This window comes from Podarcis bocagei, assembly GCF_964188305.1.
Source record: "Podarcis bocagei genome assembly, chromosome: 10".
In the NCBI taxonomy this organism is placed as follows: Eukaryota; Metazoa; Chordata; class Lepidosauria; order Squamata; family Lacertidae; genus Podarcis; species Podarcis bocagei.
In genome coordinates, this window is record NC_138135.1 from 37591660 (window position 1) to 37616278 (window position 24619).

The following is a 24619-nucleotide window of genomic DNA, read 5'->3' on the forward strand; positions in this document are numbered from 1 at the left end:
ACATGCTAGGCTCCTGTACCATCACAGGCTCTGTGTTGGATAGCAGGTGCACCATGGTGCTGGTGCCAAAAAGGACTCTGTACACACTACTTGGATGTATTTTGAGCTACTTTCCAAAGAGAAGGAGTCTTGCTGCAGTAACCAGTTGGCAACCCCACCCATGTACTTTTCCCTTTCTAGATCACCATCCCAGATGCTGTTCAGTAAATGCTACTGTTATGGTGTTAGGGAGTAGTAGGTAAGGATTCCATGCACACACCCAACTAGGATCAGGCCTCAGAATGAGACTCTGGGGATGTGATATTTATTTGTTTTTATTTTATTGTCAGGCATTCCAAAGGTAAATGGAGCCATATTCTTCCTGGAGGGATCTGAACTCTATCTCCTGCTTCACAACTAGAGATGGTCAAATCTAATTCTTGGATCCAGCACAGATTCAATTCCTGGAATAGCCAGGCCACCTTCCTGGTGAGGTAATGGCCCTCTGAATATGGGGCATTAAAGTAACAAAGGAAGTGGCTCTGTGCCAAAAAACAAATGGGTGGGCCTTCTTCCCTCAACTCCCTGAAAGTTACAAAGATAAAGCCGAGAGTTCTATGTGTTTCCAGCAAGAAACTGGAAGCAAGGCAGCAGGTTCAGAAGGCAGTCAGAGCCATGCCTGACTTCTGCAGGAATTGAAAGCTGTGGCTATGGAAGAAGCAAGACCCTCTTGGGGTATTAATGCTGTGAACCCCTCCATCATAAGCTCAGGTTGCGTATATGTGTAAATAAACCATCTATCATAAAGATACCACTGTCTCTCTTGTCCAACATCATGAAGGAAACTGAATGCTGGGTAAGCGCCTGGAACCCCTGGAATCTCACACTGCTCAAAGATTGTGGTGGTGTGTGATACTGGTGTCAGTAGTAGGATTCAGGTTTCCTCAGGGAAGACCTGTGAGCAAGGTGTGCCCAAGTCATGATGGAGGGAGGAATAGCAACACTCCTTGAACAGCTTGAGAGAATGGAGCAACAGTGGAGCAAGCAGCTTGACCAAATGAAGAAGTGACAAAGTCTGCATTAGAGCCAGTGGCTTGATAAAATAGACCAGCTGCAAGCAGAGTGGGTGAGACGCCTCCTTGGAGGTGAGAGCCCTGGCTGATGAGTTCTCCACTCCCTGGAAGCCTGCTGTAGAAGAATGGGTGCAGGAGGAAAGGCCAGTGAAGGAGGAAAGTGCTCCAGAGGAGAGTGAACTGCAAGATGGAGGTGAAGAGATGCTGCTTATGGATCTCTTCATTCCATGTGTGCCAGCGGTGATGCAAGAGGTGTGCATGCATGAGCAAGAAGAAACAGTGCCTGAAGAGATGCCAGAAGAAGAGCAACAGGAGGAATTGGGAGGTGTGTGTGAACAATGCAGAAGGATCAGCAAGCGCCTGAGGGTTGGCAGTAGAGAAAAATGTGTGGGAAAGTTGGAGACGTGTGTGCATGCACCAGGGTAGCAGCTGGTGCCTACTGAATTGGACGAGATAAAACCGTCCAATGACATTGTCCCTTGGGTGCCCCAAGATAGCCTTGAGAGTGGGGAACCAGTCCTTATAATGGGTGCAGCCCTTACCTAGGCCCCAGCAGTGAGGGTCACCCAGGTTCCAATGAGTTTTGGGGGCAAGAGCCACTTGAAGGGTTGCCTGCCTTTGGGCCCATGAAGTGTTTGAGAGATGTTGGGAGTAAGCAGTGAGGGGAATTCCTGACTGCCAACTTGACTGAACTGAGCCAGCTGATCCGGAAGGTGGTGCTTCCAGATAAGGACTTGTGGCAGAACTTTGATTTGCAGTTTGGCACAGGGGATGAAGTGGACTTACCCAGAGGCAGCAAGAGGAAAATAGATGGAGGGGACCCCCAGTGTGTCAGTGGGAAATCTGATCATGCAGTTGTGTCTTGAGCTCCAGTATGCAACCACAGAGACTGGGACTGGATTTTGAGTTTGGAGCCTCTGATCTACAACCAAAGGGAAGACCAAAGACAAATTGAAGAGTTCCACCTGTGATTTGAGCCCCAAAGCAGCTGTCAATCTACTTGAAATGAGAACTTTCTGAAACTCCAAGGCAAAGAACCATGCAAGCAACTGCAAGGGGTGGGGGCTTGTGCTTTTTGGGACTGTTTGCTTCTTTGCTGCAGAGATCCTTCCTGCAAGGTTTGGCATTATGTCTGTGTGTGTGTTTTGAAATGCTGTCGATTTGTGCTTTTTACATGCTTGTGCTTGATGGGAACTTTTATATCATTTGAGGAATCATTCTGATAACTTTGTGAAAGCTGCTTTGTGCTGCAGTGGGACAAGGGAAAGCATGAGCAAGGCCTTTGGGTAATGTATCTGTGGTACTGAGGTTTGCATCCTAGCTTAAACATGCTAGAAATCCATCACCTTTTAGCATGCCAGGGGTGGGGGACTGGGTAAGCTGCAGAACTGTGACTTAAAGCACCTCAGCTCTGCTTCCCTTTTATCACCTGAATATTGATTGCAGCATCTGGGCTTAATGAGGCATGTGATCCTCATTTGTCCTGAGCCTACTCCAGCTGAGGAATCACACACCTCCTCCCAGAGCTAACAAACCCCACCTGGCCAGCTAGAGTGCTGGGCTGTGGGCCCTTGCTTGCTTCAACCTCCTAGAGCATACCTCCCACAGCTCCCTACACCTCAGAGCGCACTTTGTTTGTGGAGATGGGGGGCCCTCTGGTAATGGGTCCTGCTCTTTTGGTTCCTCTGCACTGACCCCCATCCCTTCACCGTCCTCTGTCGCCCTGTGAGTACTTTCTCCATCCTCACCTTGCCCTGCTGTGTACTAGTTGTGGCTACATCCTCATCCCCATTGTCCTGCCAGGTCATGACAGGTAAGCACCTGGAACCCCTGGAATCCTGCAATGCTTGGAGATTAGGGTGCCATGCAACAATATGTTTTTACCTTCTCTCCTGGGCTGAGAACCCTAGGATAGAGTGGCTGGTCTACCAGTATGGTGGCAGTGTACCCCTGGTCTAGGAGCAAGGTAAGTATTGCACTGCTCTCTTAAGCGTCTTGCCTTCATGCTATATTATGTTGTACAAGGACCACCTCTCCTCAAACGAACCAACCCAGACCCTGCAACCATCATCTGAGTGCTTCCTCCATGAGAAGCCTAGAGTGTGGTTCTATTAGAATGGGCCTTTTCTGTGATGCATCCCCATTTGTGGAATGCTCTCCCCAGGGAGGCTCGCTGGGCACCTTTATTACTTATTTTTAGGTACCAGGCAAAAATGTTTCTGGTTCTGTAACCAGGCCTTTGGCTAATTAACATTCTATGTTTTTTTTAATGTACTTGTGGGAGGGGTGTGTGTTTAATGATTTCTTTTTCTTTTATATATTTTGTCTTTTCATTTTGTATTTTTATGTTGTGAACTGCTCTGTGTTCTTCGGATGAAGTATACAAATTCAGTTAATAATAATACAGTGGTAAAGGTAAAGGGACCCCTGACAGTTAAGTCCAGGCGTGAACAACTCTGGGGTTGCGGTGCTCATCTCGCTTTGTCCGCAGACAGTTTTTCCAGGTCATGTGGCCAGCATGATTAAGCCACTTCTGGTGAAACCAGAGCAGTGCACGGAAACGCCGTTGACCTTCCTGCCCGAGCGGTACCTATTTATCTACTTGCACTTTGATGTGATTTTGAACTGCTAGGTTGGCAGATGCTGGGACCGAGCAACAGAAGCTTTTAGCAGATGACTAAAACCCTTCTTAAGGAGCACTTGACAATCCTTCCCCCAATCAATATTAATTAAAAAGGCACTTTTGGTTCATAGCCTTAGTGGCTTTGTTGTTGATTGGTGGAGAAATAATAAATAAAACAAGCAAAGTATACAGTCTCTCTTATGACACCTTAGCCTACAGTAAGGGAGAGATTTTGGCTGGACTGTGAAATACTAAAATAAAAGGCTAGGCAACAATGAGAAAGAGGATGGGGGGAATCAAAATTATTCCTTGGTTGGATGCTTAGGTGATGGAGATGGTAAAAGATATTAAACTTAAGTTGTGCTGCACTGGGAAGTTTCCAGACAGCAGATCTTCCAAAGCAAGAGGGTGGAATTCACTCAGCCTATACTGAAGCCAAGCCTTCACTTCCTGGCCCTAGGCAATTTCCTAGAGAGAATGGCAAGAGTATTTGTTTGTCTAGTAGTCTAGTGCAAGAGAGCTGCTTGCATTAGAGCTAGATAATTCTGCCACACTTGTGTGGACTTGCTTTGGTGATGCTTGTGGTGGAGCAGCTTTATTAGACAAAAACATAGGAGGAAGAGCTGTAGCTCAGTGGCAGAGCACTTGCTTTGCATGCAGAAGATTCCAGGTTCAATCACCATCCTCTCCAGTTATGGACCGGAGAGACTCCTGTCTGAAATCCGGGAGACCCATTGCCAGTCAGTTTTCATAGGCAGCTTCCTATGTTTCTAAATGCTTGTGATTTTTGTTACAAGACTTTAAAGAAAGAATCTACTAGTGAAAAGACACCATTTTATGTTGATTTTTTATTCTAGAGTTTTGTTCGACATCTCAGTTCACTGTAAATCTTCCCCTTATAATTTGTAACAAAGACACTTACAAAAATGTACCTAGTGATTAAGTTAATGACCACATCATGCATAAATGTCATAGCTTTATACCTTCTATACAAAACAGCACAGTTATTATTAAAATTATTATGCAATAGCTTTTTGATTTCTGAAAAGTAAAGCCATAGGCAGTTGTCACAGGTGAGCCATGGGCAGTTGCCAACAAACCAAGAACTGGAGGCAATGAAAAGAACACTAGCAACAATTGCCCAGGCAAAATCCCAGCCAGCACAGGAAGATTTTATAACCCTTCCTGGTGAGTAAAGCCAATGACCAGCTTGGATGTGTGGAGCCAATTCAGTATTCAGGAATATTTTATTGAATAGGAAAATAGTTTAGTGCATAGAACAATAGATTCTCAGTTCTAGCTACAACAGTTCCTCACAGATATTTCATGCTTAAATTAATGCTAAAATCAAGTAAAATTCAATGCTGGGTTTATCCTACATCGGACTACAGCATTCAGTTCATTTCCTAATGTTAAGCACTGAGAGTTGTAGGAACAGTCCTGATCTAACAACTGAAGAGGACAGCAAAATATTTGGGTTGCAAGATTGGAACAAGTGAAGCTGTGTTCATTCTAATTGTCTTAAGCTGCTGGAACAGCAGCACCATACCTCTTTAAGATACATTTTTTGTGAACTGAACAAAATGCCTGTCTTCAAAAGAAACAAATCTCCAGAATATATTTGGGTTAGCATACATATTTGAAAAGTATGGCATTGTATATGTTGCAAATTGTCCATTATGATGACAGTTCCATTTACATGGAATATAAGGAAACTAGGTCATTGACTGATATGTCTGCCATATGTCTGTCAAACTGGCAGGTGCAGATTATTTTTTTACTCATAGGGAATACAGCCAAAGATAAATTTGTTGGTCATTGATTTGATTTAACAGCAGCACACATTTTTGATTGAGTTCTAACAACTTCAAAAAAGGCCAGGTTTGTGAGAATCAAGAGAACTAGATAGTGGATTCCTGGATGTTAACAAATACAAAATAGTGAATTTAATTATTTACTTTATAAGGTATCTTATTGGCTCAGAAACTGTCATTCACCTAATGATTACACATTCATTTTAATAGCAGAATCTTTAAACAAAATCTTTGAAATTGAAACAACCCTGCTTTATATCTTATATCTTCCAGTGAATGAACAGTTATCTGAAACACTTGTTAACTGGGAAAATTTTTGTAACTAAGGAAATAGAATGTTGGGCTCTGGGAGTTCTGTTGCTTTTTCACATACTATAATTAGGAATGCTTACAATATTGTACCAATTCAAATTTGTTCCTGGATTTGTGGTTTCAGCATTACCTGATCTTGTTAGAACAGCAATGATAAGTGAGATATCATCTATTCATCTGTTTCTTTATTTCTGGACTTTGTTCAGACAGTTGAGTATGCATTGGTTGGCAGTTTTCCTCACCACTTACTGATGTGCATTGCTAAATAACAGCATAAAAAGGAATCATAATGGGATTGTGTGATTGCATCATGATTCCTTTTTGCTTTGTAGTTTAATCAATACATCTGTGGGCACATCAGTATGGGGAAGGGCTCATACACATGAACTGAAAACTACACCCAACCGCAGTTGTGCAATTAATTTAAAAAAATATCCAAGTTAAACTAGAAGGCAACCAGGATGGAATGGAGGGCAGATTCATACCAGAGAAAAAAGTGGTTGCACATACAACATACATTTAAAGCACATTGCTTCCATCAAAGAATCCTGGGAATTGTCATTTACTCTAAACAGAGCTACAGTTCCCAGAACTGTTTACAAATTAGGGTTCCCAGGATTATTTGGGGGGGTGGGTGAGAGTGGGCTTTAAATGTATGGTGTATATACAGCCAACAATCCCTAGCAAGCCTTAGGGACATTTCCAGTATCTGCCAGATACACATTCTTATGCTTGCTGAATGAAACCTCAATTGCTTAGTATTAAAGAGTTGGGTCTCACTAACTTGCTCGCTGTGGTACCAAATTGTCACAGTACTTCCCACATAACTTGGAAAGGTGTTGTTTTGCATGCATATATAGTACAAAACACAGCGATTCCAACAGAAATCTGAAAATAGCATATTTATAAACCCATTGAAATGGAAGATGTGAATATCCCCAAATGGATAAAAGTATTTCCATATGATTCAGAAAGCTGAAATTGCACTTGTAACCAAGAGAACCTGATTATTAGCTGTTTCTGAAAGAATGCATTTGCATATGTCCTTACACAGATAGTTAATGCTAGCTAGGGAATGGAAATTTGGTACATGCACACACAAATCAAAACAAAACAACTTGATTACTTGAAAAGTCTGAAAAGGAGCCCCCCCCCCCAATCCAACTCAAAGCCCAGCATGTAACTTATCATAGAAAGTAATGCTCCAGCACAGAACAAAAAACACACACGAGACAAAATGTTGGGTTGTGGGATTGCTGGCAACAAACAGGAATGTGGAGCTGTGCCTGTCTGCAGAAAATAGTGTTACACGTAGCCCCAATCTTTGAGCGGTGTGAGCTTCTAGAGGTCCTAGGCACTTACCCAGGGTTTGGTTTCCTTGAAACAAGGAACAGCAGAGACTATGATGTCTTTATGATATAGGGTTTATTTACCATATATCCAACCTCAGCCTATGGTGGAGCAACTGACAGTATTAACACCCCCAAGAAGATCTTGCTTCTCCCGTAGCCACAGCATTGGATTCCTTTCAGAAATCAAGCATGTCTACCCTGCAACCCACTTCTAGCTTCTAGCTCTCACAACCTCAGCTCTGGATTCTGTTCTTCTAATTACCAGCTAGTTGACAGAGGGGGCCCCACCCATTTGCCCTCTGGTGCAGAGCCACTTCATTTGTTACCTTAGCAATAAGCTAGCCAACTATTCCAAGAATGAGATTCTTGCCAAGGTTTAATAGAAAGCCCCCCCCCCCCACTCTCACACACTATATTCCAAAAAAGCCTATACCAAATTTAGACTCACTAAGGTGTGGATTTTTCCACTGAAGATATGCATCTTCAGGATTCCATAAGCTGTCAGGGGCTCAGATCATTTTTTTCTGCCACCACCATGTCTACTGTTATTTACTTATTTGCAATTGTCCTCAACATTCCATGATTCCTGGAGAGTAAGGATCATATTCAATTCCTACCAAGCTTTCTTCTCTCTTTTTTGGGGGGGATGTCTTTTAAATTTAGAATTCTACAGAACATATAGAAAATGCAACTTTATATGTGGTTTGCTTTGGGAACTCACAGTTGTACAGGAGTTCTGAGCTTTGGAACTCAGATGAGCAGATTCCTGCTTACCTGGCTCCACACCTTAGCTGTCTGGCACTGTAGAGCACTTGGTATGTCCAAACTAGGAACTAGTTAGCAGGAAGCTGCTCAGCTAGCTCTGGCAATGAGTGGAAGCAGTATTTCAATGGAACTGGCTGGGGAATTGGGGTGAAGGAATATGTGCTTTACATCAGGAATGTCCAACTGTTAAATAAATCACAGACTGTACCAAATGAAAGAAAATGGTTGGCTTAATTTCTTTGGAAAGCAACAATCAATATAAGGAAGCACTAAAATAAATTTCAGCTCTCTTTCACTATGCTGATTTTCCATCAATCTTCAGCAGGGTATAATCATTGCCTGCTGATTCCTTCAGGGTAGAATACATAGTGCCCTTTTCAGTTGCTCAGTAGCTGCTTGAATGTGTGGGTGGTATACTCTTAAAGACTCCCAAACTTTCGGTTACCTAGCAGTTAGAAATTCTACTGTAAAGTCAAGAATTCACAGTGTACACTTTGAAGTTTATATGGATATTATGGCTTGCCAATATAGTAGTCCATTTTAATCAATTTAAGGGAGAGTACCATGGCTTTCATTCTACTTCAGCATGTTTGCCAGATTTCAGACAAAGGATATGCTGGAAATAATGGAATCTGAAAATAGAGGTTACTTTTGTACTTAGCTCTCCTGCTGATTGGCTTCTGCATGAGGAGATGCTGTTGTTGGCAGAAACAGCAGATGAGCAAGTAATTCAACAAATGTAATTATCATAATAAATGCAGTAGCTAGCAATTTAACAGGGAAATAAGCTAGTAAGGGTTATCCTAAAATAAATGTAATTTCGTCTCGTATTTCTCTGTGAAACAGGTAGCCCACGTTCTTTTCCTTGTAAAATACATAAATTAGATCACGTACTACACAGAGAAAATTTCCTTCAATTTGCTTTAAAACTTTTATCATTGAGCAACATAAATGACAACCAATTTTCTCACTTATACCAACAAAAAAGATACTCCAACCAGTGATGTCTTATGACTGTTTTTCAGGATGGTTCACACAGTAAATTATTTAAGTCATGCAATATGGTATTCATTTTAGAATCCACCCCCCCAAACCCCCGTGGATATCCACTGTAGGATATTGTTGGACCAGTAAAGTGGTCTGTGTATTCTAGGTGAGTTCTAATCAGAGATGAAAAGTAAATATATATAGATATATATCATTGATTCAGAAGTAGTATTGGGTTACTATGGTTGATCAGAGATAAAATTTTGCTTGCTAATTCATCTTGTGCTATGATTTTTTAAATACCTTCAAAATGCTGTCCAGTAATACTTTTAGTTGCATTGGGGGGGGGGGGAGGAATCCACTTAGCACACATAGCTCTCTGCTGTTCTTCAGGCTACTGGCTGTGCTTTGCTATATACGCGCTTTTGTTGTTCTGCTTGGCTATTATGTCATTTTATTACTTGGCTTTTATTTATATTGATGGTTATAAAAAGGTTTACTGTGTGCCACCCGAGCCAATGAATTATTTAGAAAAAGGGCTATTAAAGGTTTAAGTAAATAGTGAAACTAGTTTCCCACTAAATATTAAAAAAAATGCTACAGCACTAGGGAGTTCAGCATTGTTTTTCCACCACAACATCTTCTCCTGAGAGCCTTGTTTAAGCACATACGAGCCATGCTGATAAGGTATGTCAAAGGTCCCATCAAATTCTAACTGTTGGCGATGTGAAAGTAGCTTGACTGTTTGGGGATACACTCAAATCACGCTTCTTCTTTTCAAGGGAGTATGTAAAAACACTCAATTGTCAGTCCTTTTATAGGAAATGAGGTATGCCCCTTTGCTTACTTAGAACGCAGTCTTAATCTCCCAATACTGATGGTAGGGCTGTGTGTTAGGGTGGTGAATGTTGGCACTAGTGGAGAGGTGTGCCTCTGGGTGAGGGGACAGGCTCCACTGTGGTAGAAATCTCAAGTATCACATTCTTCCCCAAATGGTGGCCAACAGTCAGCACTGAAATCGGGTGTTTGGTGGTAGGTGTGTACTGCCATAGCCACATTAAATCCACTAGGGCAGCAGCACCAGACTGGAACTGATGTAGCAAAAAATAAGGGGGGGGGGGAATCTCCCTATCCTGACTGGCAGGAGCTGGCAAGGCTTCAAGTGTAGCAGTGAATCCACCACTCCACATCTTCCTGGCCTTGGTTTGGATTGCTCTGCTTCCAAGCATCATTAATATGATTCACCCATGGTTGAAACCCATTTTGCACAGAAAGGCTGCTGTGTGGAAGCCATTTAGAACTGTATCTGCATGGAGACTGCTCTATATGGCAAACTTGTTTTCTGCAGTACAGCCCTACAGATTGTTTCCATAGGGTCACAAAACATTTTTATCATTTTGAGAAAACAGTGGTGGCAGCTGATCAATATGGTAAACCATATTATGGTATCATATTTCTGAAATACCAAAAATGAAGCTTTTGCCTTTTGCCTTATCTCTGTGTGTCTAATAATAGCAGATAATAAGCTTCAAAAAAAGTACCATGAAGTATAATCTTATTATCGACTCAAGGTTTATGATGCCCTAACATGATTATTTCTTTTTTTGAACCGCTAATATGCTAATACTTTAACTGAATATTACTCTTTAATTATTTGCTAAGCTATGCACAGAGCTATTTATTATTTATGTTGCCATAGTAATAGAAATATTTTAATTACATTTTAAAGGAAGGAGACACATTTCTTTTTCTAAAAACATGCAGACTTAATAATGAATTTTATTTTAGTTTTTTTAATTATGTCATTTTCTTAGAAGAAAAAATGATGCATTCCTTGCGATCATGAGAACACTGTTGTGAAAAGCACACAAGGGAGATTCTCAGGCAAAGGGCAACCACAAGTCTGGTAGGAAGGCACCACAGCCAGGAAGCCTACCCTGCGTTGTAGCAGATATATGGAACTTCTTCCTTGCAATGGCTAAGCAAAGTAAATCCCTGCCTAGCAGTCTATGACACCACAATCCCCTCATGTTTTACAGTCACGCATCAAGCTGCCTAGATATGCCTATCAAGCCTTCACATACATTCTACTCAGAGCTGGAAATTGAACTGAAAGGTTCTGCATGATCAACCGTCACCCCTCCTTAGTGAACACAAGGCAATGTTTGTTGGCAACGTTTCCATACCATATAGGTTGTGAGCATCACAGGGCTCATGCAGTGGCTCCACGTCTCTGCTTCCTGCTATCCATGTGAGTGGGCAGTATCTTGGCTTAAAAAACAACAACCCACCTACACTATTCTGACATTACACGTTAATGCCGTTATCAGTTTAGTATTTCATTTGCTTTACTTTGTAATTATAAATAGGGATAGTTTTGCCAAAGTTGCTATCATCTAATGCAAGTTTACGTGGATTTTGACCCGTGATGAGGAATGTATCTCACGAGGCATACCTGGATGTTTCCCAGCAACTTCATAAACTTCCTGTGCTTGTTGCTTTCCTGAGACTGCAGAAGATTGGCAGGAAGGTGCTGTGCATGATTGGTGGCCCACGTTCAGTCAGCATAGTAGATCAGAAAACTTGCATAGCTCTGATATCTGTTATTCATTCACAATTTAAATAAAGATTAAATCATATTATTACCCCTAAACTGAAAATCTACAATTCTACGATTCTGTGTGCATGAATAGTGCCTCAATTGGATGCACTCAAAATGGTCACCACCTGTATAGCATTTGACTACTACTGTATCTCTACTGTATAACTCAAAGAAAAACAGAGGGTCAGAGTAGAGTTAGGTGGCCTTTGACTTTATGTAGCCATACATCACACATACGTCTGTGAAAAGATGTATAATAGCCTATTGCATATAATAATTGGGCAGAGGGGAACTCAGCAGCCTGTCAGATGCAGTTATGTACAAACAGATGCAAGAGCAGATCACACACTTGTACCAGCATATGCAAAACACACTCTTATACTGCATCTCCCTCTCTCTTTTACACACATACACAGATGTACACCACATACACAGATGTACCCATCTACTGTCTTCCACTGCTAGAGCCTGGTGACAAAATTACTATTTTTATTTTGGAGAGCGGGTTCCACCAGAGAGGCTTCCATCTGCCAAACAGACATGGGTGACAATACTTGCCCTTAGTTAAATGACAGGTTCAAATAGGAACTTAAAACCTTATAACAATTAATTTCCACTACGTTGACAGAAAGCATGCCCTGGCAATATCCTTGAATTTCTGCCATAATTTAAATTGCCCAAATGAAAAGGTGTAGATATGATTTGGTGCTGTGGAGATAGAGGGGGGGGGTTGCAGATGTGGAATGGCTGCTCTTCACCACCAAAAATTTAAACTGCTATGACTTTGCCAGTCTTTATTAGACTTTTTTGGAATGAAGTCAGAATATGCCAGCCTTCATTAGTTTTTTTGGAACTAGGTCCAAATATACCCCTTACTAGATAGATTCCTTGTTTCAAATATCATATTGATATGACAAATTGTCTTGATTTTACGAAGAACAGAATTCTCGTGCGTTAGGAAGATAAAATGCTGGGAAAGTCACCCTCCCTAACTTTAAAGCTCTTATGGCTTGATAATTCAGCATCCTATTCTTCCCCAGCTCTGCTGCCCCCCCCCCCCATTATATGCACAGGTTCTTTGCAGGAGAAGAAATGCTTATGCTGCTTATTCTTATTTTACTTCTAGCCATTTAATAATAGTTGTTTGTATTTGTTGAGAAGCATAAAAGACTGATCAAAATATTCAGATGACTTGACTGAAAACTGCATTATGTTTCTCACACATATTTTTAAAATAAAAAAGCAGATGTGGAATGTATTCCCTAAATATGCACATAGAAATGATAGGATAACAAACTGAGCTATAACATGCTGCTCATAATATACATAAGAGTTTCAGCAAATGTGCCTCTTCTTAATTTTAATACGAACAAAATAGTGAAAGTGTTCCCCTTGTAGTTTTGTTTTCCTTTTCAGCCACCCATTTAAACTTGGCAATGTCAATATTCACTTTGCTTAGCAGAAAACTGATAAGAGCAAGAGAGCAGGGTGCAATCATGTCCCCAGTGGTGTTTGGTATCTATATTAAGCCATTGGGGGTGGTAATTAGGAGATTTGGAACATGGTGCTACAAGTATGCTATTGATACCCAGTTCTATTTCCCTGTTACATCTGAGTCGGTTGTGGATGAAGGTGATGTAGGAAGGTGGTCCAAGAACTGGGTAATTTAGTTGTTCTAGATGGATTGCAGTCCCCAAATGGAGCAGATAAATATCTGTGATGCTTTTTGGTTCTCATTTGTTCCTGGAGGCCACAGTAGGTAAGAGTGTTTTTTACCACCTTCTGCTGATATGTCAACTATGACCATTTCTGGACAAGGCTTCTCCCTTCTCCTTCCCCTTGCTTATGTGTGATTCTACATTCTTTATTGCATCTAGTATACTTGCAAAGGAGTTGGGAGTCGTGTTTAATTTCTAGTAAGAGCAGAGAATGTCAAAACTGGCAAGGATAGCGATGGCACAAGGTCAGCAGGACTTCTGCAAGTACCTTATCCAAGCCAGAACCAAGTCTCCGCACCAATGTATTAATCCAAGTTTTTAGCCAGTAGAGAAAACAGCAAGTCATTCACATCAACAGGCTTCATCAGACATCCGTTGTTGCAATAGGACAGATTGAGCAGTAAAACAATAAAACAATAAACTAAAAGCAAAGAGAAGCGATGAGGTGATAAAGCAGCTGGTAAGACGTTAGAACTGTGAGTTTAAAACCAAGAAGTGGCTAAAAACTACTTAAAAGCTTAACTGAAAGCAGAAGAGTCTGACTAGGCTGCTGTCTCCGTCGCCATCTTGGCTCCTCAAATTCATTCATTTTATTCATTCAAGTACCTTATCCACATTCTCAGGTCTCAAAAGCTGGAACCGATCCCACAAAACCAGACTAGATGATGCAGTTTAATTTGCTGCCTCAGTGTGTCCTCAAATAGTTGTCCACTAGCATTATTTGGAGGGTTTAATCTCAGTGAATGAAGTTGCAGCAGCTCTCAGAAGCCTGCTGTGACAGGTTTGCTAGGCATTTCGATAATAAAATTGCTTGCCTCTGCAGTGACTTGGATACCACTGACAGTCAGACACCAAATGTAACACTCTCTGCAATGAGGTTTGCTCAAAACGTTGAGAGGTACAAAATTATGTACCTCTTTATTCTGAAAGCAATAAAAGGCATGTGCTATGTCATTGTCCTCCCCAAAATGTGACAAACTGAAAAAGAGATTTGAAACGACAAGCATATCAGCACATATTACTTTACAAGCTGCATGACCCTCTCAGACTGGGAAGACCAGCTGTTTATAACCTATAATATTGCCTGGTTGTCACACTAGAATTGTATATTTTTGTTCCTAAATTCCCCACTTCCCTGCCAGATACAGATAGCCACTAGAACTGAATGGGAAACAAATAATTGAATGATTGTAAAATCCCTAGTGATTTCTAGGCCACCTGCCAGAACACCAGCAGCCACATAAAAAGATTTTGAAGGCTAGACTTCCAGACACATTGTACTGGGCCTGTAGATCTGTTTCCACATTGAGTCAATCTTATCAGAAGAACACTGCTCCGAAATTTGGCAAGAAGGCAAGCCAGACCTTGAAGTCCTCCTTTATGCCCTTGGTAACCCTAAAATGGTGGTGAGAAAATGTACAAATGATTCCTTCCAGGCCTTCATTCTTTTGAAAATCTGGTTGTCTGAACTTGCACATGTATCTTGAAATGTGCTCTTTTTAAACTAAGTTTCATTTAGTATATATCTGGTTGTTTCAGCAACTTTAAAAATATGTTTCCAGAGGATTAAAAAGAACAACTGTCAAATGATAGAAACCTTGTACAGATTGTGGCCCAGCAGCCCCTCTTCTGTGGCATATGTAGCAATCCTGTGGATGTTTGTTCAATTAAACTTATTCCAGGGAAGTCTCTTCTGCTTTGTTCTTTGATGTCCTGGGGCTTGTAGCATTGCAGGTTCAACTAACATTTTGCTGTATTGGCGGTTTACCTCCTTATGTGAACAAAATGAGGTAACAACTATGAAGAAGTTTAGAAATTATATGACTTATAATGATGATGTTGTTGTTGTTTTATTTTTACCCTGTCCATCTGACTGGGCTTCCCCAACCACTCTGGTGGCTTCCAAGAAAAAATAAAAACACAGTAAGACACCAAACATAAAAACTTCCCTAAACAGGGTGCCTTTGGATGTCTTCTAAAACTCAGTTGTTTATTTCCTTGACATCTGATGGGAGGGCATTCCACAGGGCGAGCGCCACCACCAAAAAGGCCCTCTGCCTGGTTCCCTGTAACCTCATTTCTCGCAGTGAGGGAACCATTAGAAGGCCCTCGGAGCTGGATCTCAGTGTCTGGGCTGAATGATGGGGGTGGAGATGCTCCTTCAGGTAATTTTTCACACAACCCTTTTATTATTTCAAAACGATATAAGTTTATTGTTCTAGCCAAAGTTTATTGTTCTTCCCAAACCTACAGCAACAGTACCAATAAAATAATACAGATAACAAATCCACAATATGAACCAACATCCACGATGTAAGAGAGATTTCAAGAGACACCAACAAACTTGAATCCAACTTGGTTTCAAATTAAACCTCTGAATTACCACCACAATATATAGCACTTTAATCTAACTCCTTTTTCCTGATATATTTTGTTGCAGTCAGTGCATAGAGGGCTGCTCTCTGTGTTACAAAGCTATTATTGTCACTCCCAAAAAACATACCTTCACTGAACCTGCTTTTGGAAAATTGCCTTGTTATCCTAAACAGATTTATGCACATGACTTTACTTACTCCCAGTTTTAATACCTAGCTATAGATAGCACTGTCAACCTGTCTGTTATCATGTGATCTTAAACTGCAAAATGTATTTATCATAAGAGCCTTCACAGGGGTATTGTGCAGACAAGTTAACTTTTCTCTCTCCCATATGTGTATTTGATGGTGGTGGGCTTGTATTTCTATTCCATTATCTCAGAGTCGAAGTAGAGTGTCATGGTCACTTGGTATTGCATAGGTGCTGGTATGCAGTTTTTTTCCTGTATTTTGTTCTAGAGATTATGAGATACTACGAAATAGATAAGAGAGCTCATCTTGTCCAGTTCTGATGGAAAAAAGAGTATGCAAATCTTTAAGCTGCAGAAAATCCTTTGGGGAAAAGAATGATTTAAGTTGTCTTAAAGCTGGAATTCTCATTATAGCATGTTTATTTAAAAAAAAATAAAATAAAAGACACATCATGTTTAGTGGGCCTTACAAGCTAGTGTGTTTAGGACTGCAGCCTATGTTAATGAGCAGTGAAAATACTTTTATCAATTTAGAAAATGTATATATATAAAGCAAGCTTTATTCTCTGAGTTTGCCACGTTGCACTTCCAAATTTAGCTATTAAGTTACATTCCTTCACATTGGCTCATCTCTGCTTCCGGGTGAGTGCTTTCAGGAACCATATACAGTGGTACCTCGCAAGACGAATGCCTCGCAAGACAAAAAACTCGCAAGATGAAAGGGTTTTTTGTTTTTTGAGCTGCTTCGCAAGACGATTTTCCCTATGGGCTTGCTTTGCAAGACGAAAACGTCTTGCAAGTTTGTTTCCTTTTTCTTAACACCGTTAATACAGTTGCGACTTGACATCGAGGAGCAACTCATAGAACACGGTGTGGTAGCCTTTTTTGAGGTTTTTAAAGACTTTGGTGATTTTTTGAAGCTTTTCCAAAACTTTCCTGACACCGTGCTTCGCAAGACGAAAAAAATCGCAAGACGAAAAAACTCGCGGAACGAATTAATTTCGTCTTGCGAGGCACCACTGTAGACTGAGTGCCCCAGGCCTTGGTGTAGCCTTAGTAATATGCTTGCTTATATTAACAGTCCAACAGGAATTCTTTTCAGGCATGGTTCAGTGATCCTCTGTAAAATGAAATCTGGGGGATGGCTAGCCAAAGAGTATGACTAATTCGGGCAGAGGGCAGACAGAGACAAAGGATCCCTTGCACACTTGAATATATTAGGTGTCAGCATACACGTTCTGGTGATGTTTCTCATAAGAACTGAAAAGATGGGAAGATTCTTGAGCAGAAGCAGGAACTCATCCTGTTTGAGAGGTTGCTCTACGTCAGCAACCATATGACCCCCCCCATGTGCAGTTTTGTGATTAGTAATTGGCAAATCTCTTTCTGTTTCTTATTTTTCCAGTCTTTCACTTCTCCACATTTCCTCATTAGTTTGTGATTTTTTAAAAAATTCATCTCTCCTAATATACATATTTGTGTGCAATTTTGCCTTATATACATGTTTGCAACACAATTTCCCCCTAATATAATGCATATTTGTATGTTATTTTCACCAATATATGGATTTTTATGCGCACTTCACCTGAGTGTAAGTATTTTTGTTCACTGGAGAACTGCATTGCAAAATTCAGAATGGTTTGTATTTTGAAGGATGGCAATGTTTCGATTTGCATATTGTTTCTGTTTGTTTGTTTGCATTTTGACCATTCAAGCTGTAATACCATTTTGCTTCACAGTGCCATTTTGGTAGCATTAGACAACTTTATTCTGAACCCAGAATAGGACTAGTTGTTTTTGCTAATTTCCCTTAGTAACTGAAATGTAGTGCCTCTTATCCATGGCATGCTCTGACTCTGGGCAAATTTGTTTAAAGTATTATTGCTTTCCCAGAGCTTTGAGGTGTATTGTTTTTAAATAAGTTACTTCTAAACTTAGAGTTCCCTCCCAGTTTTGAAGGAGTTCTTCCTACTGTGCCTCAAATAGTGGGCTTGATCAGCAGCAATTAGCATGTGATCTTGCCTCTGCCTTGAAAAGCTTCACCCACTGATTTCTGTAGTAGGACGATTGCTATTTATCTGGAGTGGACGGCTGAGCAGTGAAGTGGTTGGGTTTGCAAATTAGAGCAAATTATTCAGAAAAGGGAAAACTGAAGCACACTGTAAAGAGCTCCAAAAGGATCTGTCAGAACAAGTGAATGGGCAACAAAATGGCAAATGAGTGTAAAGTGAAGTGATGCATATTTATTTTAAAAATTCTGCTTTGTATATATGTTGGGGTAATGTGTGTTGAGTGTCTAAAGTGCATAACAGCAGACATGTACTGCACAAAGGAGTCTGCAACACGTTTACTGGGAAATGTACACAATCCTGTTGAGATTTGCATATTCTTTAAGGCATGTTGGAACATATGTATAGTGACTAAGAAATGTACACAATTTCTTGTTCATGGACAGACCCTATGCACAGTCTCCATGAAGTATGATGAATGTAGACAGGGGTGGTTTTTTTAAAACACATTAGTTGCTCAATAGCATCCCTAACATATACACTGGATCTGAACTTATGACAGCTACTCAAAGTAGCTCAATGAAAATGTCAACCCAATATGTGGCAGCTGTGAAAAATGCAAAGTCCATGCTAGAGATTTTTTGGGGTGTGTGTGTGTGTGTTGGTATTGTAAAACACTTATATAAATCCATAATCTTGGAATACAATGTACAGTCCCAGGCATCTCAAAAAGAAAATAGAATTAGAAAAGCTATGAAAAGAACAACCACAATGATTGGGGTGTGGAGCACATTCCCTATGAAGAAAGTCTAAAGGTTTTTTGGGATAGGCTATTTTAAAAAATGATTATTAATACTGTATGGTAATGACTGACACTTATGAATGGTGTGGAGAGAGACTTTCCCTCCCTCCCTCCAACTAGAATGTGCATACCACAGTACTAGAACCCAATAAAACTGATCATCAGCCTGGAGAAGAGGAGGTTAAGGGGTGATATGATAGCCATGTTCAAATCTATAAAAGGATGTCACATAGAGGAGGGAGAAAGGTTGTTTTCTGCTGCTCCAGAGAAGCGGACACGGAGCAATGGATCCAAACTACAAGAAAGAAGATTCCACCTAAACATTAGGAAGAACTTCCTGACAGTAAGAGCTGTTTGACAGTGGAATTTGCTGCCAAGGAGTGTGGTGGAGTCTCCTTCTTTGGAGGTCTTTAAGCAGAGGCTTGACAACCATATGTCAGGAGTGCTCTGATGGTATTTCCTGCTTGGCAGGGGGTTGGGCTCGATGGCCCTTGTGGTCTCTTCCAACTCTATGATTCTATCAATAGGTTCAGAACAGAAAAAGGGACACAATTTTCATACAATTCATAGTTACTTTAATACTTAGCATTTTTATGATTGTTGAGATCATTTCCCATACATAATCTTTGCAACACTTCTGTAAGGCAAGCCAGTATCACTGTGCTCATATTGCAGATGGGGACTCAGAGGATGTTGTTTGGTTAAGGCCATCTAGTGATTTAAACATCTAGTGACCCGATTATACTAGGTCCATCCTAGTGGGGGACCCAGATTCTTACCCACTGCCCTAGAGCACTATTAATGGTAAAACTTTCAATATTCTGGACACACTATACAGCTTTTTGCTATTGTTTCAACTGTTCAGTGCTAAGTAACTGATACAGTCATATGCGCAGCTTTATTCTGCATGTAAACTTGGACAGCTCTGACATTTCAGATTAGTTTGTAGAGATTGAAGGCTGAATCATCTCTAATTGACTAAAATTAGACTCTAATGAAAGTCAGGATTTGATTTTAGGTATATTACTCAATCATAAGACAACAGCTAACAGATTTCTTAAAAATGTGCTGTATCCACCCTGTTCTATCATTGTTGCCCAGAAGTCCTGTTTATATCAGCTGAGGAAATAACCTTTACAAACTGTCAATAATATTGGAAAAATATCACTTTCTACTTGGATGTAGGAATAACGAAACATGCTAAAAGATTTTAACATAGTTTTTCCCCCTCCTCTCCCTCTGTTGTCTTCCATATGGTCAAAATCTACACTGCAAATTTAGCTTCTTGGGGGTAGGAACTTTTTGCATATGGAACTACATAAAGCATTGTGCACACTACTGTAAAAATAATATAGTATGATCTTTAATGTAACGTAGTATAACAAAAATAATGTTCATGATAATGTTTGGACAGCTAGCTGGTTTTTCTATCCTTGCTATAAAAATTAACCATGAATTCCTTTTTGAGGGAAAATATTATTTTAACAATTGCTAGAAATTATTTCCAAAAGGAAAATAATATGCAGCAAACCTATGCACACTTATCTGAGAGAATTATCTCAATGAGACATTCTGGTTAGATATGCATAGGATTATTTGAGATTAAGCCCTATTGAACTCAATGGGATTTACTTCTGACTTTGAATAGGCATGTATATAATTGCTTCCTTATCTGGTACTTTTAGAACTTCCAATTATTAACATCACTCACACACACACACACACACACACACACACACACACTCATTTACACACTTTTGCTGTCTTCAGAAGGGCCATTTTTTAAAATTAAAAAGCTATATTTCTTTATTTCAGGAGTCCTTTCCAAAGAAGAAGAGTTATACACTGGAAGCAGTGCCATCTGCTGCTTCTGAGGCATTTCCTGTAGAAAATGAGAATGATCTCTGTGATTTTCTGGATACGACAGTTACAAAGAAACCCTGTTCTTTAGAAATAGCAAGAGGACATTCCTCAAAGACAGGTAAATGCAGCTAGTATTTTCTCTTATAATCAGTGCATTCTACCATTATGTGGTGCACACATTTTGATTAATAATGTGCTATGTACTTCTTTGACGGGTGGATAGATACTATGTGCCCACAGTGGGAAGCAAATACAAATTCCCTTCTCTGCGCATGAGGAATCTCAGGGGATGCTGGCTTCATCTGATTGGTGGTTCCCTTTCCTCCCAGGCCAGCATTCCCCATTGAATGCCCAGAGTTAATGGAGTAAGTTTTCCACTGTTCTTGTTTCTTGATTCCGTGATTCACCGGGGATGGCCTACACTATTTGCATGTCAGCTGGAAATAATCTGTAATTTGCTAAGACTACCTTTGTGAATATATGGTCTTCCCCCCACCAGCAATAGCTCAATCTTAGAGCATCTGCTTCCTGAAACCCCAGAGAACTGCTGCTGGTCAGTGTAGAAACTAGATGGACAATTGATCTGACTCGGTATGAGATAGCTTCCTGTATTGTCCCCTCTCTTATTCTAATTAAGCCTCTCCTCCTTACAGAGGGGAGGAGTTGTGAGCAGGAGTCATTTCCCCCATTGGCAGGGGGCATTCCAGCCCCTGCCCAGCTGGCTTGGCTGTCATGCCACGCCCCCAGGTAGCCAACCAATCAGGTGGAGGCTTGGAGGTGGGGTTTAGTCACTCAAATGCGGCTGCGGCAGTACTTCCCTTTCATTCCGCTGCTGGTTTTCATCGGCTCATACATACTAATTATACTTACTTAAAGAAATCCTTTCCGTTGATTGAAATTCAGTAGTTGGTTAAGTAGTTTCCTAGCCCCGGGCCATGGTCTTGCTTGCTTGCCTGCCTTGCCAGTTTGTCCCTGCTCTATACAGTGGTACCTCGGGTTACATACGCTTCAGGTTACATACACTTCAGGTTACAGACTCCGCTAACCCAGAAATAGTGCTTCAGGTTAAGAACTTTTCTTCAGGATGAGAACAGAAATCTTGCTCCGGCAGCGCGGCAGCAGCAGGAGGCCCCATTAGCTATAGTGGTGCTTCAGGTTAAGAACAGCTTCAGGTTAAGAACAGACATCCAGAACGAATTAAGTACTTAACCTGAGGTACCACTGTACTTTCAAGGAGAGTTGGGGTAATGACAGATTGAACTCTAGCTTCCTGCAAGCAAAGCAGGAGCCTGGAAAATATATCCAGCCCCCTTCAGACCACTATAAATACTGCAAGCCTGGCTTTCTTTCTCACCTGGATGTAGGTAGGCTAAAAGGGAAAGTGATGGTGGCACTACCCAAGAGTAAATAACCAAAGATGCCATGGTGTCTTGGCCGGCGGTGGGTGGAGGCAGTGGTATTCTCCTGGTGGTGGTGCTGTGTTTGTGGGATGAGGATGAAATGAGGCAGCAGCAGCAAGTCTGGGACTGTTCTGGGGCAATCCTTTCTCATAGGATCAGTTTGAGTACTGCCCTGTTTGTTACTGAGCTTGGCATACAGTGGTACCTCGGGTTGCAGACACTTCAGGTTGCAGACGCTTTGGGTTACAGACTCCGCTAACCCAGAAATAGTACCTCAGGTTAAGAACTTTGCTTCAGGATGAGAACAGAAATTGCATGGTGGCAGCAGCGGGAGGCCCCATTAGCTAAAGTGGTACCTCAGGTTAAGAACAGTTTCAGGTTAAGAACGGACCTCCAAAACAAATTAAGTTCTTAACCCGAGGTATCACTGTATTGGTATTTAATATGGTACTATATTTCAAAATGGTGCCTATCATTGCATTTACTGAGTTTCTTTCCAAGTTACCATGCCCGTTATATTACTGGAATTGCAAAATGTAATCTAGCCACAAATAGATGGAATGACTGTCCTCTGCTTCATAAGCCTTTTAATGGATTTAGATATGTATTACCTTATCACTGGATGCAGGCTTTATTTACCTGTGCTTCTGTTACTGGAGGTCTAAACACAAATGCCTCTTATTTCACAGAGATTAGTGTCATGGGGGTTGGGGTGCTTGACTTCCTTTGCTTGCGCATGTGTGTTTTGGTCACAATTTAGGTAGAAGGTGGTTGCATAGAGGAGTTACTTAGAAACTGAATTTTTATTTTCACTTTTTTACTGTGTATTGAGGAGGCTTAAAGTAAGCCTTGCTTTTTAAAAGACCAAACAACTCCTATTTTTCAGCAATTTGTCTCCCATCCGACCCTTAAGTTAATAATTCAGTTGCCTTTCCTTCATGACAGATGTTGCCCTACTTACATTATTTTCCAGTTCCAGAGCAGCACCTGGATAACCTCTACTAGACACTTCTATGAGGCCTATTAATTTGCATGTTTTCACTTTGTGACAAATTAATTCTGTGTGTGTATATATATATATACATATATATATATATATATACAGTGGTGCCTCGCAAGACGAAATTAATTCGTTCCGCAAGTCTCTTCGTCTTGCGGTTTTTTCGTCTTGCGATGCACGGTTTCCCATAGGAATGCATTGAAAATCAATTAATGCGTTCCTAGGGAAACCGCCTTCAGACCAGGTCCGGGGACAGTCTGTCCCCGGACCTCTTCTGAAGGCTGGGGGGGGGACAAGGGCTTTTCTTCCCACCCCCAGCATTTTAAAAAACCCCGGGACAGCGGAGGACTTCTCCACTGTCCGGGCGATCTTAAAATGCTGGCGGGCGGCATTTTAAAATCGCCCCGGACAGCGGAGGACTTCTCCGCTGTCCGGGGTGATTTAAAAGCCCCTGGGAAGGCAGGCAGGGGGGACAAAGGCTTTTGCCCCCCGCCAGCCTTCAGAAGAGGTCCTGGACCTCTTCTGAAGGCGGGCGGGGGGCAAAAGTCTTTGCTCCCCCCCCCGCCTGCCTTCAAAAGGTGTCCCCGCGACGGCGGGAGGTGTCCCCTGCCCCCCGCCCGGCTTCGGAGCACCGGGAGAAGCGATCTCCCCGCAGCCCCTTGCTGCAAAAGACGTCCGGGGGAAGCGGGGAAGAAGCGCTTCGCTTCCCGCTGCCCCCGGACGTCTTTTGCAGCAAGGGGCTGCAGGGAGATCGCTATCTCCCCCCAGCCCCTTGCTTCAGAAGAGGTCGGGGGCAGCGGGAAGCGAAGCGCTTCGCTTCCCCGCTTCCCCCGGACGTCTTTTGCAGCAAGGGGCTGCAGGGAGATCGCTATCTCCCCCCAGCCCCTTGCTTCAGAAGAGGTCGGGGGCAGCGGGAAGCGAAGCGCTTCGCTTCCCCGCTTCCCCCGGACGTCTTTTGCAGCAAGGGGCTGCAGGGAGATCGCTATCTCCCCCCAGCCCCTTGCTTCAGAAGAGGTCGGGGGCAGCGGGAAGCGAAGCGCTTCGCTTCCCTGCTTCCCCCGGACGTCTTTTGCAGCAAGGGGCTGCAGGGAGATCGCTATCTCCCCCCAGCCCCTTGCTTCAGAAGAGGTCCGGGGGCAGCGGGAAGCGAAGCGCTTCGCTTCCCCGCTTCCCCCGGACGTCTTTTGCAGCAAGGGGCTGCAGGGAGATCGCTATCTCCCCCCAGCCCCTTGCTTCAGAAGAGGTCGGGGGCAGCGGGAAGCGAAGCGCTTCGCTTCCCCGCTTCCCCCGGACGTCTTTTGCAGCAAGGGGCTGCAGGGAGATCGCTATCTCCCCCCAGCCCCTTGCTTCAGAAGAGGTCGGGGGCAGCGGGAAGCGAAGCGCTTCGCTTCCCCGCTTCCCCCGGACGTCTTTTGCAGCAAGGGGCTGCAGGGAGATCGCTATCTCCCCCCAGCCCCTTGCTTCAGAAGAGGTCGGGGGCAGCGGGAAGCGAAGCGCTTCGCTTCCCCGCTTCCCCCGGACGTCTTTTGCAGCAAGGGGCTGCAGGGAGATCGCTATCTCCCCGCAGCCCCTTGCTTCAGAAGAGGTCCGGGGGCAGTGGGAAGCGAAGCGCTTATTCCCCGCTTCCCCCGGACGTCTTTTGCAGCAAGGGGCTGCAGGGAGATCTCTATCTCCCCGCAGCCCCTTGCTTCAAAAGAGAAGACCCGCTGTCCCCGGGGCAAGCTTCGTTTTGCGAAGCAAGCCCATAGGGAAAT

The 24619-nt window shown here is 42.3% G+C and overlaps 1 protein-coding gene across 5 annotated transcripts in view; it reads left to right on the forward strand.

The window, feature by feature from the left end:
* The window catches only part of ANKS1B (ankyrin repeat and sterile alpha motif domain containing 1B), a 337482-nt gene that overhangs the window by 75832 nt on the left and 237031 nt on the right, over positions 1-24619 (forward strand). For all 5 annotated transcript variants that reach the window (XM_081209629.1, XM_081209637.1, XM_081209638.1 and 2 more), the window contains one exon: positions 20418-20583. In XM_081209629.1, coding sequence (XP_081065755.1) covers positions 20418-20583 — 166 coding nt within the window. The remainder of the gene's footprint in view (positions 1-20417; positions 20584-24619) is intronic.